The sequence below is a fragment of the Aethalodelphis obliquidens genome, unplaced genomic scaffold, assembly GCF_003676395.1.
Source record: "Aethalodelphis obliquidens isolate GAN/ISIS:26980383/991018 unplaced genomic scaffold, ASM367639v1 scaffold36, whole genome shotgun sequence".
NCBI lineage: Eukaryota > Metazoa > Chordata > Mammalia > Artiodactyla > Delphinidae > Aethalodelphis > Aethalodelphis obliquidens.
In genome coordinates, this window is record NW_020837980.1 from 19264473 (window position 1) to 19280406 (window position 15934).

At 45.0% G+C, this 15934-nt stretch overlaps 1 protein-coding gene across 7 annotated transcripts in view; it reads right to left on the reverse strand.

The window, feature by feature from the left end:
• Positions 1 to 15934, reverse strand: part of ETV6 (ETS variant transcription factor 6) — a 240456-nt gene that overhangs the window by 47839 nt on the left and 176683 nt on the right. For all 7 annotated transcript variants that reach the window (XM_027129586.1, XM_027129589.1, XM_027129588.1 and 4 more), the window contains one exon: positions 3005 to 3169. In XM_027129586.1, the coding sequence (XP_026985387.1) occupies positions 3005 to 3169 (165 nt within the window). The remainder of the gene's footprint in view (positions 1 to 3004; positions 3170 to 15934) is intronic.

A 15934-nucleotide genomic window follows, 5' to 3' on the forward strand; every position in this document is an offset into this window, starting at 1 on the left:
TAGCAATCCAATAAATCCACCCTATGCACTGATGGCAAATGTCTATACCAAAGGGAGAGCTCCAATCGTATCGCTCTCCTGATCAAAACCTTTCAGTGGTTTCCCATTACCTGCAAAATAACATCTAATCTCCTTAACCTGGGCTTTAAGGCACTCTCAGGTTGGGTCATAATTCAACCAATATTTATTGAGTGCTGACTGAATGCTGCACTAGATGCTGGAGACGTGGCAGCTTAACAGGACACAGCCCTGTCCAGACTGAACTCTCTACTCCGGGAGAGGATACGGATTAGAAAACAATCACATGTAACACAGTGTGTGACTCGTGTCTGTGTGTGTGTGTGTGTGTGTGTGTCTGTGTGTGTGTGTGTGTGTGTGTGTGTGTCAGGGGCCATGACAGAATTAGGAAATGCTCTGAGATAAAAGAGGACCCAGACCGAGGTGGGGAGAGGTGGAGGAATGGAAGGTGGGGTGGAATCAGGGATGCAGGGATGGGAGCCAGGGAAAGCATTCCTGGAGAAAGTAGCAGAACTTGAGACATGAAGAGGCAAGCAGACAGGTGAGGGGGGGCGGTGATGAGTGCCGATGAACAGTGTCTAGCTCACGTGGCCTCCTCTCTGAGTTCCTCCCCCACACGAACTGGCCTCAACACCTTTCCTTACCTACCGCTTGCTCACCTTTCAAAGCTTTCAAAGTCCGGCTCCACTACCACACCACTGAGCCTCACTGGACAACCCAACTGGAAGTCATCTCTATCTCTCAAGTCCTTCAGCCCAAATTTCCGTCCTCTGATGTGGGGCTGCCCAGGGAACACTCACGGAATGAATTTCTACTGCCCCCTCCCAACCGTGGCTACAGCACCACGCCCCGACTATCGCACCAGCCTTATGCTGCCTCTTCCATCCGTAGGGGGGCTTCCTTACCGCCGCCCAAACACACTAAGTTAATGCTGCTCCAGTGACCCACCCACTCAGTTCCATCCTTCACGTCCCAGACCAATTTCACTCCTGCTTTCTTGAGACCCACCCGACTCTGCTCTCTCCTTCCCCAGCTCCCTGCGCCTTCAGGTTCAGTGCAATCCTGGCTCCAACTGGGCAGCACGCTCCTGTCCGGCTTCCCACGTGGCCCACCCGGCAAAGACCTGACAAAGTGGCAAGGGCGTACTGACAGGTTCTGTGTATCTTCGCTCCCAGCTTTGAGCAGAGAGAACCTAGTTTCACAAGGAAAGTTGAGAGGTCACCGGACAGAAAAATAAATCAGCAACAAAAAGGAACGCCTGAGATATGGTGGGGGGAAGGCAGATTTACAAAGTCTAAGTCAAATCAAGTTAAAACACATCACTATGTTTTCCTCTGTTTGCCTGACATGAGTAATTTCTCCGGAACCCTGAAGAGTCAGAACTCTTTTCCTCCAGATAGGTAACTTTGCCCCTTTGAGTATAATCTTTGAGTTTCCACTGGAACAGAAAAGGGAAGTGTTTTTGCATTAAATTAAAAGGAACTATCGAGGTTCCTTTTAGGTTAGTTTTATTTATTTATTTATATCATTGTTTGACGGTTTTCTTGTTCTGAGGCTACAGAAAGAATCAATGATTGAAGACCAAATGTTCCAGGTAGGTTTATGTCCCTTATAAAACCATAGCAATGATCTGTTTTTCAGCCTTGATTTAAGTTTTCAAGTTTCCATTAACATCTATACTTCTGGGGGGAAACTTCCCCTTTATCATTTCCTCATATAAACGGTTCTGCTGCAATTGGGAAAAGCTGGGGCGATACTGTTCCATACACACCCTTATCTTACCCTCTGTGATGGGGCTGTTTCCTCGTGGCGGTTAGCTAGTGCATTAACTCCCGGCCAGCCTCCAGGAGTAAATCGGGGTAAACGTGGCTGGGCACAGACCTCCTGTGGGACCCCTGCCCTCAGTCAAGAAGACACGGTCTCTGCCAGACGAGTTGCATCGAAGTGGGGCTGGCGGTGAGACTTGACAGAGGGAGGGCCCATCAGTCCTTGAATAACTGCACTCAAGAGGCAGAAACCTGAGACCAAAGTTCCCCTTGGACATATGGAGTTCCCAAATCTCTACTTCAAAATACCCATCAAGTGTGAGAAATGAAGTTGGAAAGTATATTTGAAACCTTCCCCACGTCAGGAATACACTTTGCAGGTACAAAAGCTCCTTACTGAATGCAACCTTCCCATGTGGCTTCAGGAGCCCTTATTTTGACAAATCTTTCTCGTTAGATGCGTTGCTTGTATTTTTCAGGGGTTCTACAAGCTACAAGATGCATTACTTCAAAGAATTCAGTACTTCTAAAGGAAATCACTTGAAGCCCCGGGCATTTGTTTCTAAACTTGCCTGGGCTACTAGGATCTCCACCTTTCCCAGCCCTTCTCTCTCGTTCCCTCGATTCTTCTTTCCTTTTCTACTCCTCCTACCTCAGCAGTGCTCATTCCCCTGCCTCTGCTGTCTTTTGTTATTTGTTTTTGTTTTCTTTGTCTGCACCACGCGGCATGTGGGATCTTGGTTCCCTGACCAGGGATCAAACCCACGTCCACTGCACTGGGAGTGCAGAGTCTTAACCACTGGACCGCTAGCGAAATCTTCCTGTCTTTGTTTTTAACTGAGCAGTTTGCAATCTACACTCACGCTCAAGCATCTCTTGTAAAAGACTTCAGAATCAGAAGCAAGGCAGAGAGAGAGGGTCAGAATGCATTTTCTTCCTTATTTGGTGGTGCAATGAGATCCCTTAAGTACCAGGGTCTATAGGTCCGAACTGGGTTACTTCTCCTAACCTTAAAAGTTTCCCCCGGTCCTGGAAATTCTTCCTCTTCTCCCCTCAAACTGGCCTACGTCAGCAGGATCTGTCCTCTACTAAGCTGGGTCACTGTCCTTGCGTTCGCGGTGACGATGTGGAGATCTCTTGGGAGGCTAAGTGGTGACAAAGGCCAACTCTGGCTACCAGACGTTCCAGGCTGAGCCCGTGTCCGGAGTCCAGACCCTCACCTGAATGAGGAGACCGGTAGCGAAAGTCCTCTTTGGTCAGGAGCAGGAGAGCTTTGCCATTCATCTCAAACGTGCTGCTGTCAATCGGCCTGAGAGAAAACTCATTTTCAGCCCACTTGAGCCACTGGGCTACGTCATCTCTGCTCCAGTACATTGGCTGCAAGCCTGTTGGAGAGACAGCAAGGCAGAAAGAAAAGAGGGAGAGAGAGAAAAAAGGTCTTGTCAGTTAGACAGTTGAAATAAAGGGCAAAGATTTCCGAATGGTTAATGAAATTGAGTCTCCGTATCCGAAGAGCCCTTAGGTTCCGCTCTGAATCCCACGTAAAACTCAAGCTTCATGAGTGGCAAAGTGCGATATCAAATGAACTTTTTATTTAGAGGCAAAATGGGGGGGAAAAATCCCTTTTTATGTCTTTAAGGAACCGTAGGTCTCACAGCCCTGTCCTTCCTTGGCCGGCTCCAGCTCCAGGGGTGTCCGGATTCCTGGTCTGCCCTGAAGGTGCAGCTGTGGAGTGGGCCTGAGGCACCTGGGGGGGCTCAGAGTCATGACAAGTGTCAGTGTGCTTTGGAGGCGACTTCAGAATCAGCGCTGGGGTGGGAGGGAGGGAGACGCAAGAGGGAAGAGATATGGGAACATGTGTATATGTATAACTGATTCGCTTTGTTATAAAGCAGAAACTAACACACCACTGTAAAGCAATTATATTGCAATAGAGATGTTAAAAAAAAAAAAAGAATCAGAGCTGATCTGATTGTAGCCCAGCGTCCTTTCAAAGTGAGAATGTTCCAGAGCGGGGCCTGACCTTCCAGAGATGCCAAATAATGAAGTGTTCCCTGAAACTTCTTCCAGGAAGAGCAACGCACTCGCCTCTGGGAAGCTATCAGGCTAGAGCCTCTGGGAATGAGAGGGCAAGGTAAGGATAAAAGGTCTCTCGCCTGTTTACTGTACTTGCTGATGTCAGAACTTCCTGGTAGGGGTGGTACTTGAAGTCTGAGTCGGACAGGAGTAAGTGAAAGGGAGCTGAGAGGATGGCTCGGGCTGGGTCTCTGTCTGGAAGCCTGACTGTGAATCTGTTTTTATTTGATTTTGCAGTTGCGGGAAATCTTGGACATATCATTCAAGTGGTTTAGAGCAGTCGTTATCAAAGTGTGATCCAGGGACCCTTCAGGGTTCCCAAGACCTTTTCAGGGTGTCTATGAAGTCAAAACTCTTTTCATAACAATATTAAGAGGTTATCTCTGCCTTTTTCATTCTCATTCCCTCATGAGCATACGGTAGAATTTTCTAGAGGCTACACAGCATGTGATATGACAGCAGCCATGAGAATCCATCCATTTTCTATGAAGCTAGACATTAAAGAGACTTGCAAACATGTAAAACAAAGAATGCCACTCTCATTTTTTTTGGTTTTGGAAAATATATTCATAAATATATATTTATGTTAACATTTACTTGGCTTATTTTTCAGTGGGTTAAGCAATATTTTTATATATATTATAACAAATACTTAAAATTTTCAGTTTTAATTTCCAATATGGTAAATATAGATAGAAGCTACATGAGCAAAGCTCTTTGGGGTCTTCAATAATTTTAAAGAATCAAAAGAAATCCTGAAACCAAGCTGCCTGAGAACTGAGGGGTTAGAATAAGCTAGATGCTCAAGAGTGCTTTATTCTCTAAAATATCGTATGAATTAATAGTTCAAATACAACAGAATCAGTGTTTGCTAAGAGGAGCGTCAGTCTCTCTATTTAGTTACTTCAGCTTGCTAAGTAGACTCCAAGTGTGTGCTCTGACAAGTGTCCCTCAGTTTGATCCTGGAAAGAAGCACCTTTCATCCTTATGTCAGGCATGACAAAGCACTGTCTGGTCTATTTGGATGGGCTGCTTTTCCTCCCGGGTGGACTGGGGAATGGAATGGCTCAGATGCCCTTGAGAAGATGCAGGGCCACTGGGCATGACAACTGGCTCTGTCTTGCAGTTGGCTTCTTTGCAAAGTCTAGTTTTAAAGAAGGGCAGCTGGCTTCCTTGGACCCTGGGGAAGTCTCTTTGAAACTGGTCCACCGTGTAGGGCACCAATAAAGCACTCTGGGCACTGAAATAATTAGAGATGGGCATTGAGAGTTTTTTCCTTGTTTTTTAAGTTTTATGATTTTTTTTTCACGTGAAGAAAGGAGCATTGTAAAATAATAACGTGTAGTATGTTACTACTCTATGATCTTTAGAATAAACACAGCCACTAAAGAATTCAAGGTTTTGTTTTGGACTCTTGACTGGGCCAAGAAGCAATGCCTATTAAAAATGGTCCTTGGCTTCCCTGGTGGTGCAGTGGTTAAGAATCCACCTGCCAATGCAGGGGACACGGGTTCGAACCCTGGTCCGGGAAGATCCCACGTGCCGTGGAGCAACTAAGCCCGTGAACCACAACTACTGAGCCTGCGCTCTAGAGCCCGCGAGCCACAACTACTGAGCCCGCGAGCCACAACTACTGAAGCCTGCGTGCCTAGAGCCCGTGCTCCACAACAAGAGAAGCCACCGCAATGAGAAGCCCATGCACTGCAACGAAGAGTAGCCCCCGCTCGCCGCAACTAGAGAAAGCCTGCCTGTAGCAACGAAGACCCAATGCAGCCAAAAATAAGATAACATTAAAAAAAAAAAAAAAAGGTCCTTGGGACATGGATGGACTTGGAGGGCCTTATGCTAAGTGAAATAAGGTAGAGAAAGACAAATACTGAATGATATCACTTGTATGTGGCATCCAAAAAATACAACAAACTAGTGCATATAACAAAAAAGAAGCAGACTCACAGATACAGAGAACAAACTAGTGGTTTCCACTGGTGGGGGGATGCAATATAGGGGTCGGGGGGTGGGAGGTACAAATTACTGGGTGTAAGAGAGGCTCAAGGATGTATTGTACAACATGGGGGAATATAGGCAGTATTTGGTAATAACTGTAACCTTTAAGAATTGCATTTTTAGGGACTTCCCTGGTGGTACGGTAGATGGGACTCCACGCTCCCAATGCAGGGGGTCCGGGTTCGGTCCCTGGTCAGGGAACTAGATCCCACATGCATGCCGCCACTGAGGAGGCTGTGTGCCACAACTAAGGAGCCCGTGAGCCGCAACTAAGAAGCCCACCTGCTACAACTAAGACCTGGTGCAACCAAATAAATAATACATTAAAAAAATTGCATTTTAAAAAGTTAATAAAAAAAAGGTCCTTGGAGATAGGTATCCCAGCTCTTCCCAATGACCTTGAAAATGCATATCTGGTATCACAGTGAGGTGTGTGTGGGGGGTGTGTGTGAAAATGGTTCAGCAAGACCTCAACTTTTGAACTGGTTAAAAAAAACAACAACACAAACCCTTAGAGTTGACTTCCTACACTCAGTGGTGTCACCTTTGAACGGGAACAGCAGAGTGATTAGTTATTAGGGAATTTTCCTTTCTTCTCCTTCACACAAGAGGCAAGAGCACAGCCAGCCTTTAGGGGACGAATGTGAGGACCAGACAAGCATGGCCTAAGCAACTGCCTTGGGGCAAGAGGGCCGCAGGGCAGAAGATGCTTGGTCAGAAACAGGAAAAAGGACGGGGGTAGCTTATTGGAAGAGGGAGTGCCAAAGCAAATACAGAACCGAATCCCGCTCGGGAGGGGAAATGAGAGTAAAATGCTGAAGTTTCTGCAGAGGAGACACTGAAGTGAGGGAGGCGGGTGAGAAGGGGGTGGGTACACAGTAGTAATTTGAGGTTCTTTATATTCTATGGAAGAAAATACGCATGAGTAATCTTTTCCCTAAATACAAGAAGAGTCGCACACTCCAAACAGCCCTGCCGGTTAAGAACAACTGTTTCTCTTTTCACTTCCCATTAATCTCTCCCACAGCCCAGCCCCCGAAGCAAGTGGAACCATCACGTGGAAACCCCCTCACCAGGGACCTACTGAACGCTTGTGGGCTAAGGGGACCTGGCGAGTCTCAGTCCGTCCCGGCAACACCATGGCAATCCTAGCAGTTTTACAAAAGTGACCCCGACAGACTAGGCTACCTGCTGGAGGCCAGGCGATACACTGATGCAGAATCATCGCGCTTCCAAAGAGAGAATGCGGACCCGTGCACCGAGCCGGAAGAGGTTTGATGAACTTTGGTGTTCAAAGTCAAGTCCCGCTGCTGTACCCTTTTCAACTCAATAGAATAAAAAGGTCCTGGTGTAGGATGCGCTCTGCCATTCTAATTGAGGAAAAAGAAGCCTCCTTTCCTCAAACCTCAGGGCCCTAAGGCCTGGGTGTTACACCTTTGGATGGAGAAGTCACTCCCGTCGAATCAGGACCATTGAATTCACTTAATAGTCACCCAGCACCATTTTGAACACTTTATAAATACCAGTTCATCTGACTGCATGCTCACAGTAACCTATGAGAGGGGGTTTCAGCTGATGAAACTAAGGCCCAGGGCATTTAAGGGATTTGCCCAAAGGCACACGACCACAGTGACCAAAAACACAAGAGGAGCTGAGATTTCGAACCCAGGGCACCGGGTTTCCGAGCCTGTGCTCTTATCCACCACGTTCTGCTGACCCACGTATTTCCCATCCAGATTCAGAATGCAGACTGATTTTCAACATCCACTGGGGATTCCGAAAAGACTGAGTGAAATGAATCCTGCCCCTCTGAGACTTTGATCCTGGGAGGTTTCTCAAGTTATCAACAGACTAAAAATAGAGCAAAAAAAACCCTGTAGATCCCTGGAGAAAGAGATTATACATGGGAAGAAGAGGGAGGTGTAGGCGAGACTCTGCTTTTAATGCATCCAGGAATAAGGCTCTACCGTCACTAGCTACTTGCTCACAGGCACCTGCTGTGCACACGCCAATCCTGCGTAGACAGTTGCTAGTGTGACAGAACACGAGCAAGACCAGGGAGGAACGCATCACATGTAACTTGTTTTACAGTTACGTGTTGCAATGTTAGCTCAACAAAGTTGGAGAATATACATGTTAATGATCACTAGTAAAAAGAAAAGAGAGAGAGACCATTATTGCGTACCTACATTATGCTATTCCCTGTGCACATAACAAGCCTGTGAAAGCCACCCCAAGACCTGCATTTTTAACGCCAATTAATTTCAGAGCATAGTTGAGAAGGATTTTGCACAGAAGAAATGAACTGCTATGATTAAGAAAATTACTAAGAGTTCCACCGCACTTTTTTTCCCAAGTGGGTCAAGTCAAGTTCATGGGGCCGTACCCTTCAATGACATACCCAGACCCTTAAACTTCCTTGTGATAGCTCTCCAATTCCATGTTCAAAGAAGCAGCCACATTCATCAGTACACTCTTAGCCTCGATTCAGACTTTTTGAGTTATGTTTAAACTAACGACGGAAAGCATGCTGAGAGATAGGAACCTGGATTTTATTCCCAGATCTGCCATTAATTAACATGTGATGCTGGGCCAGCCACTCAGTTTCTCTTTGGTTCAGTGGCTTCATCTGTAAAACGAGGGGCTTAGAGTATGTGATCTCTCTTCCCTTCTGGGTTTAATACGGTCAAGACGCTCCCATTTACAAGCAGCTGGGACCCTTTTTCTACAGAGCTACTCCGTGCTCACGACAATGACCCTGAGATTTTGTAACTTCCTGAAGCCTCCTCTGAATCACGGAAAACAGATTAAGTTACTTTAAATAGAGTTTGGTGCTTACGAGTATTTTTTTATATTCTAATTCTTGGAAAACTTATAACCCGGTAACGGCAATAATAGACAACATTTTAAGAAGGTGTTTTCACATGTATGACCTCAGGTAATTCTCCAAAGAGCCCTGTGAAACCCACGGTAGTCTCATTTCAATTTAACAGATGAGGAAACAGGGGCTCAGAGTCATTAGAGGATGTTGCTCGTTTGCGTAATACTCAATTCAAGCTCTTTTGCTATAGTAAACATTCATCAGAAACACCCTTTATCCTAAATGTTCTGTGTACACAGGAACTGGCTGCAGATTCTGTGGCTTAGAGGACAGAATCGTAGAAGACAACTCCCACTGCCTCTTATTCATTAGGCAACTGAAGCTGGGAAAAGTTAAGAGATTGAATCAGGATCAAGTTCCCCCAGGTTCCCTGACTCTTTCCAACCTCCCACGGTGTCTCATAACTAGATTCGATGACACCGAACAGTTCCGTAACCCTTGACATAGTGAGGAACCCTTATCACTTCCTCGCTTAGTCATCTTGCCTTAAGATTAAACATCCTTCATTGGTCCAAACAGAAGTTCTGTACTGCCTTTTTTAGAGCCTTACGGGCCTGCCTGCCTCCTCTGGAGATGCCATTTGCCTCCCGTTGCTAAAAGTAGTACCAGAAGCAGGGCTAGAACCTTTCTGTATCTGGACAATGTTTCTGTTCATCATAATAGCTAACAATTACTGAGGATTTACATGAGTCTTCACTACAATGGTTATTCCTTCTCGTTTTGTAGAGGAGAAAACTGCCACACACGGTAAATGGAAATGGTGGTGCTGGGATTGAAAACCAGGCCCCAACTCTTAACACCCCACCACATGGATTCTCCAGTTGCCCTCCGTATCGAGGTTCCACATCCAACCAACTGCAGATCAAAAATACTCAGAAAAAAAAATCCAGAAAGTTCCCAGAAGCAAAACTTGAATTTGCTGTGTGCTAGCAGCTATTTACATAGCGTTTACATCGTAGTCACAACAAATTACATAGCATTTGCAGTGTGTTAGGTATTATAAGTAATCTAGAGATGATTTAAAGTATATGGGAGGATGTGCGTAGGTAGGGTATATGCAAATACTACACGAGTTCATATAAGGGACTTGAGCATCTGTGGATTTTGGTATCTGAGGGGGTCCTGGAACCAATCCCCCCATGCGGATACCCAGGGATGTCTGTAACCGCAAACGCTTACCAGCATTTACTGTGTGAAAGGCACTATTCTAAATGCCTTCTGTAGGCAACTCATTTAATCCCCACAGCCATCCTGTACTATAGAAACATTCACTATCCTCATTTACAGAGGAGAAAACTGGAGCACTGAGAAGTTAAGTGACACGGCCAAAGTCACATACCCAGTGGAAGAGCCAACATGTGAACCCAGTTGGTCTAGCCCGAAGTCCATATTTATTGACTCCTTGCCTCTCTGTCTAAGGTTATTTGGTGTTTTGGCAGGACATCAAGTTAAATTCAGGATTTAAAAAAAGAGAGAGGGAGAGAGAGAAAAAAGTTTCAGTGACTGTGTGAACTTTCACAGTGGTTAAACATGTAGGCACAGAGCACCAGCACGGAAACTCTACCTCCCAGCTGTGTGATCTCAGACAAGTTTCTTAACCTCTCTGTGTCTCACTCGCCTCAACTGGAGAATGGGGACAACTTTCAACTTGTGAAGCAAGTGGCACTGAAGCACAGATGACATGCTTGTCAAATCGGCAGATGACACAAAGCTAGGATAGAGTAAGATGATACAAATGATGACGATATAAAATACAAAGGACAGTATTTGGCATAGAGCAAAGGCACCTAATAGCTAATTGCCATTATCATCTTTATAACCTCCCTACCCTGCACATATATGGCTGCTGTCTGGAACCCCACTGTGAGGATGTGTATTAATCAGTATTAGATTTCATCTTGCTATTCTCCATCATCATTCCAGCCTGCAGCAGTCCCTCCAGATTTGGACCCATCTCTAGTATCATCAATACTTTGTAGCTTCATGTCATCTGTGGCTTTGATTAGCATCTGTCACCTCAACAGGTTACCGACAAAGCGCTGATTAGGTGAGGGCTGACATGAGAGCACCCTGGTGACACACTAGCCACCTTCTTTCAGCTGGAGACTGATCCAGTTATTGGCTCCGTTTGGGTACAGGTGTTCAATTATCAACGCATGTAAATACTCTGATATTTGGACTACATCTTTCCAGTTCAGCCATAAATGGAACCATCTGAAATTCAAATAAAATGCTTTCTTGATGTCCAGAAATACAATAACTACAAAAGTTAGAGCAACCTTATTGAAGAAGATGAAGAGAAGGGGCAGGTGGTTGGTTCCTAAGGGATAACTTTGTCCTAAGTGCTTATAACATATATGTTTGAAGATCTCTCCTGAGTTTCATCTGAAAGTTATAACAGGTTAGCTGTTTTTAGTCTGTACATACTGCCTTTTTGCCTTTTTCTGCTCTGAGTGTCAGGTAAACAATGGCTTATATTCCTTCTTTTAGTGCTTCTTCCATTTCCCACAATGCTTAGGGATCACTGCCAGCGGCCTTTCACCCTTGTAAGTTCTTTATTCTGGGATGTCATCTGTCTGGGCCAAGAGCCTTGAATTTATTTAGAACAACTTAGATTCACTTTTACAATCAATTCACCCATCTTGGGCTTCAATTCCCTCATGTCAGTTTGTACTACCTGTTTCAGTCTGACAATCACCCTGCTTGATGGAAGAGAGGGAAGAGAGAAGTTGCCCAGTTTTGTTTTCTGTTTGCCACCCAACCCAATCTGCATGCTGATACCGTGCTCATTCTTTTACTGCCCCTCCAAACACAGTTTTCTTAAGCATCTCCCATAGTTTTTAGCTCACTTAGTTTTAACATTCTAGATCTAAAATACTCTCCTTTATATGTTAAATTGTTTTGTTCTTGAGGTACAGTTGATGTCTAATATTATATACGTCATAGGTATATAGTAATCCACAATTTTTAAAGATTATACTCCACTTACAGTTGTTATAAAATATTGGCTATATTCCTTGTGCTGTACAATATGTCCTTGTAGCTTATTTATTCTACACATAGTAGTTTGTGTCCCTTCTTCCCATACCCTTACATTTCTCCTCCCCCCTCCCCTCTCCCCACTGGCAACCACTGGTTTGCTCTCTATATCTGTGAGTCTGCTTCTTTTTTATTATATTCACTAGTTTGTTGTATTTTTTAGATTCCACATATAAGTGATATCATACAGTGTTTGTCTTTCTCTGTCTGACTTGTTTCACTTAGCATAAGGCCCTCCAGGTACATCATGCTGTTGTAAATGATGAAATTTCATTTTTTGTTTTATAAAAAATTTTATTTTCAGTAACTTGTTCTTTCATCCACTATATACATCTTTTTAAAAATCTGAGCTCATCAGACGGGCACACAGAAAACAGTGGTAAGATAAATTGGCATGATCTTTCTAGTAAATAACTTGGTGATAGTTTAAGAGCCCTGTAAACGTTAACTTCTGAGAATCTATCTTAAGAAAATAATTTAGGATACAGAGAAATCGTTCATGCACAAAGATGTTCATTGCAGTGTTATTTTTAATAGTGAAAAACTGGGAACATCAATAAGGAAATAGTTAAATAAACTGTAAACAACATCTCTGGTAGAAAATTATGCAGCCAATAACATAATATTTATAAAGAGTATCTATTCATATGGAAAATCACAAAATAGCATGTGTGCATATATAATCTCAAACAACTTATAGAAAAATATTATAACGCAACATAAAAATATTAACAGCAACTGTCACTCAACTGAGTTACAGGTGATGTTTACTATCCCCTTTTCATTTTTTATTTCCCAGTTCTCTCTATTAAGCCTGTGTTACTTTCATATTTAAAAGGATCTATTTAAAAATTGAGATCATCAGAGAAGGTCCCCTCATCGGCCTCATCCGATTCTTTAGCTGTCTTCCTCCCTTCTCATGCCCTGTGCGGTTGATACGTCCGAATTTCATTTTCAAGAGCACCCTGATTCTCTAGACTTGGTTCTAGCCCCTTTCAGGTCGTGGGCCCATAGGTAGTTTTCCCCTCAATTTAAGTCATTTCCCTTCTTCAAGTCAAGAAGACATATCTGCTCATGCCTTTCAATTCCCTACCCAGTTCCAAGATGATGTTTTCATTCTCACCGAAATTTCCATCGTTTCTACTTCGCCAGCCAATTCCTCCTCATTTGTCAGACATGTGTCCAAATTAGCAGTGCCCCTCATTGCTGCTTCTACCTTCTGGGACATCAAACTGCTAACTGGTAGGCACATGTGTTAAGAGTTAAAACGTGCATGTGTGTAGCTAAAGGCGATTTCAGCGATTCTCACGTCATGCTTGGCACATGACGGTCCCCTGGTAATGCCAGACGGTTTGGCCAAAGAACCCCAATGCTAGTACCCCACCTTGGGCGAGCTCTGCAGCCTGTCACTGCCACCCTCTCCTACCAACATTCTCACCAGGTGGGACACTTCTGATCTGTGCAGTTCACTGCCATTACCAGATGCTTCTCAGACAGGTTGGGACCTGGGACCCACTGCTGCAGCGCTTGCACCTGGAGAAGCGTCTCAGGGAGCGACAAAATACAAAGAAACGATAAGGGACTAAAAATAACTGCATGCATGTGCAGTTGGGGTAAATTATGGACAGTAAGATGCAAAAAGACCAGAAAGCCCAAATGCCACTTCTGAGGAGCCAGGGGCAAAAGCAAGGTGTCGGGAGCAAAAGCGGGGTACTGCGCGCCCCCCCTGCACTCAACACCACAAAGGGGTGGGCAAACGATCTAGGCCACCCCTCCGGCCCGACCCCCTGGACACACCCCTACCCTCACCCCATATAAGGAGCCAGTTTAGCCCCCAGTCAGGGAGCGAGCAAGGGAAAATGTTCCTTGTTCTCACTCCCCACTGCTGCGGCAGGGGCCCCAGTAAAGCCCTGCCTGAATTTCTTGTCTGGTCTCTCATCAATTTCTATTGATTAAGGAGGCCAAGAACCCTGGTGGTGACACTTCCACATTCGTGGCATCCCAGCAACTATTCTGTGAGGGAGCTAAGGTTGGCACAACTGTATTTGCAGAAGAAACTGAAGCTCAGAGAGGTTGAGGGACTTTGCCAAGGTCACAATGGGCCTCAGACCAGAAGTCCAGCTCCTGGTCATCTGTATATGTCCAGTGAACTTCCTCTGGGTCAAAGGGAATAAAGGATATAAAAGCCCCTTGCACTTTAATGCACCATAAAAGGCACCGTAAAAATGCAAAAGAATTAGGAATAATAAATCATAACTCAACTGTGGCAGGTTGAGTTGCAGGTCTGGTTTAGCTGCAGATCCAGAATGCCGAGCCCTTTCTGACCTCTGCAAAGGGGGTGCAGTGGGAAGAGTTTCTTAGGATAAATAAACGTTCCAAAACAAAGTATCATCAGAGCCTGTTAAGCTGCTGCTTCCCAGAGCACTTCCCAGGGGTCTTTTCTGACTCCTAACCCTTCCCCACAGGCTGAGTGCCCCCGGCCCACACCGCAGTCCTGGGTAGATTCTGACAAGCTCCGGCATTCCCGTTCCTCTGGGTCTGCCTCTAACTCTGGATGTGTTATTTGCTCAAGACTGCTCTCAGCACATAAATTCTGTCACTAGGGGACGTTCCAAAACATTTCCTATTTTTTGTCCTCAAGGTTACTCTATCTCAGCACTCAGTTTCCAAGTGGAGGTTAGAAGGTTATTCCGGTGTCTTTTCAGCTAAAACCCCAAGCGCAAGAATACTACACATTCATGTTTAGATCCAAGGTCCTATTCTGTTCCCTGGAAAAAAATGTTTCCTTACAAACTTCATTTTGTGGATTTTTCTGGCTTTCACTCAGTTTTAGCCACAAAGGGGTTTTTATCAGCAAACCTGTTGACAGCAAAACTGGCCCAATGCCTCCTGCTCGTTCTCACAAACGTGAGTTAGACCATCCCTCCTCATTTCTGCCTTTGGGCAGAAAGCCCAATGTGGAGAGAGACGTGGAATATTTCAGATAAAAACCTGGGTTTTGGAGTCAAACAGTCCTGAGTTCAAATACTGGTTCTGTTACATCTCTGAACCTCAGCTTCCCCACATGGGGCCAAGAATAGTACTTACCTCCTAGGGCAAATTTAAATATGGAGTGAGATAACCCAAATAAAGATTCTGCGCCAGGCCTGGTACACGGGAAGTGCTCAGTGCATTCTGGGGGGTTGGGCAGGGCAGGTTCGTTGTATTTTGTCACATGTCTTCAGGAGACTGAAATAAATACCTTCTGCAGCTCACTGGAGCCTCAGAAGCTAGAGCAAGGGCTCTTGGGAGCCATGTGAAGGGTCCAGCAGGAGCTACGAGCCCAGCACAGGGCTTTAAGGAGGGGGCTGGCATTATCCACGTGCGGGCTGGGAAGCAGACGAGAGGCCGGAGGAAGGAAGGCTGGGTTAAGAGCTCACTCAGGTCTGGGATTAGGGTAAGGCAAGTGAGGCACTCACTTCGGATGTAAAATTTAAGGTAGTGCCAGAAAACTCAGGAATCACAAAAAATAATGATAGCTTGATGCATTATTTTAAAATCAAAATAAATGCGAACATTCACAAGGAACAAAATATCAACATTTTACCTAAAGTTCCATTGAAAGAAGAGATGATGGTGATGGTGTCCTGATAAAGGAGAACAGGGCAGTTGAGAGCAGTACTTCTTAAGTTCAGGAGGTAACGCACCCCTTCGAGAATTCAGTGAGGGCTACCGACTCTCTTTGGAAATGCACAGACCCACGCACACCAACATTCGCCTGCCATTTCCAAGTTGGTGAACTAGCTCAAGTTTATCTATGGACGCTCAGAGGATCAGTTTAGAACTGATTTTAGCCTCGTGCATGCAAGCAGGTCTGATGAGATGGTCTAGGGATACAATGCAAAAACCCAGTTAGGTTTGAGGAGAGAAACACGCACACATCTCTTCTGATATTTTGGGGAGGAGAACAGCAGAGAGAGGCAGGCAGGCTGCCCTCCTCTCACTCTGAAATTGGTGGGGGGAGGGGTGGCATGGGCAATGAAATGACGAAAGCCAACTTGGGTGTCATTTCCTCGTGAAAGGCACACACCTGACCTTAAATACAAAATGTCCCCTCTTCAGGTATTTTAGAACTCATTGCTAACATATTGCAAGTTTTCATTCATACTGG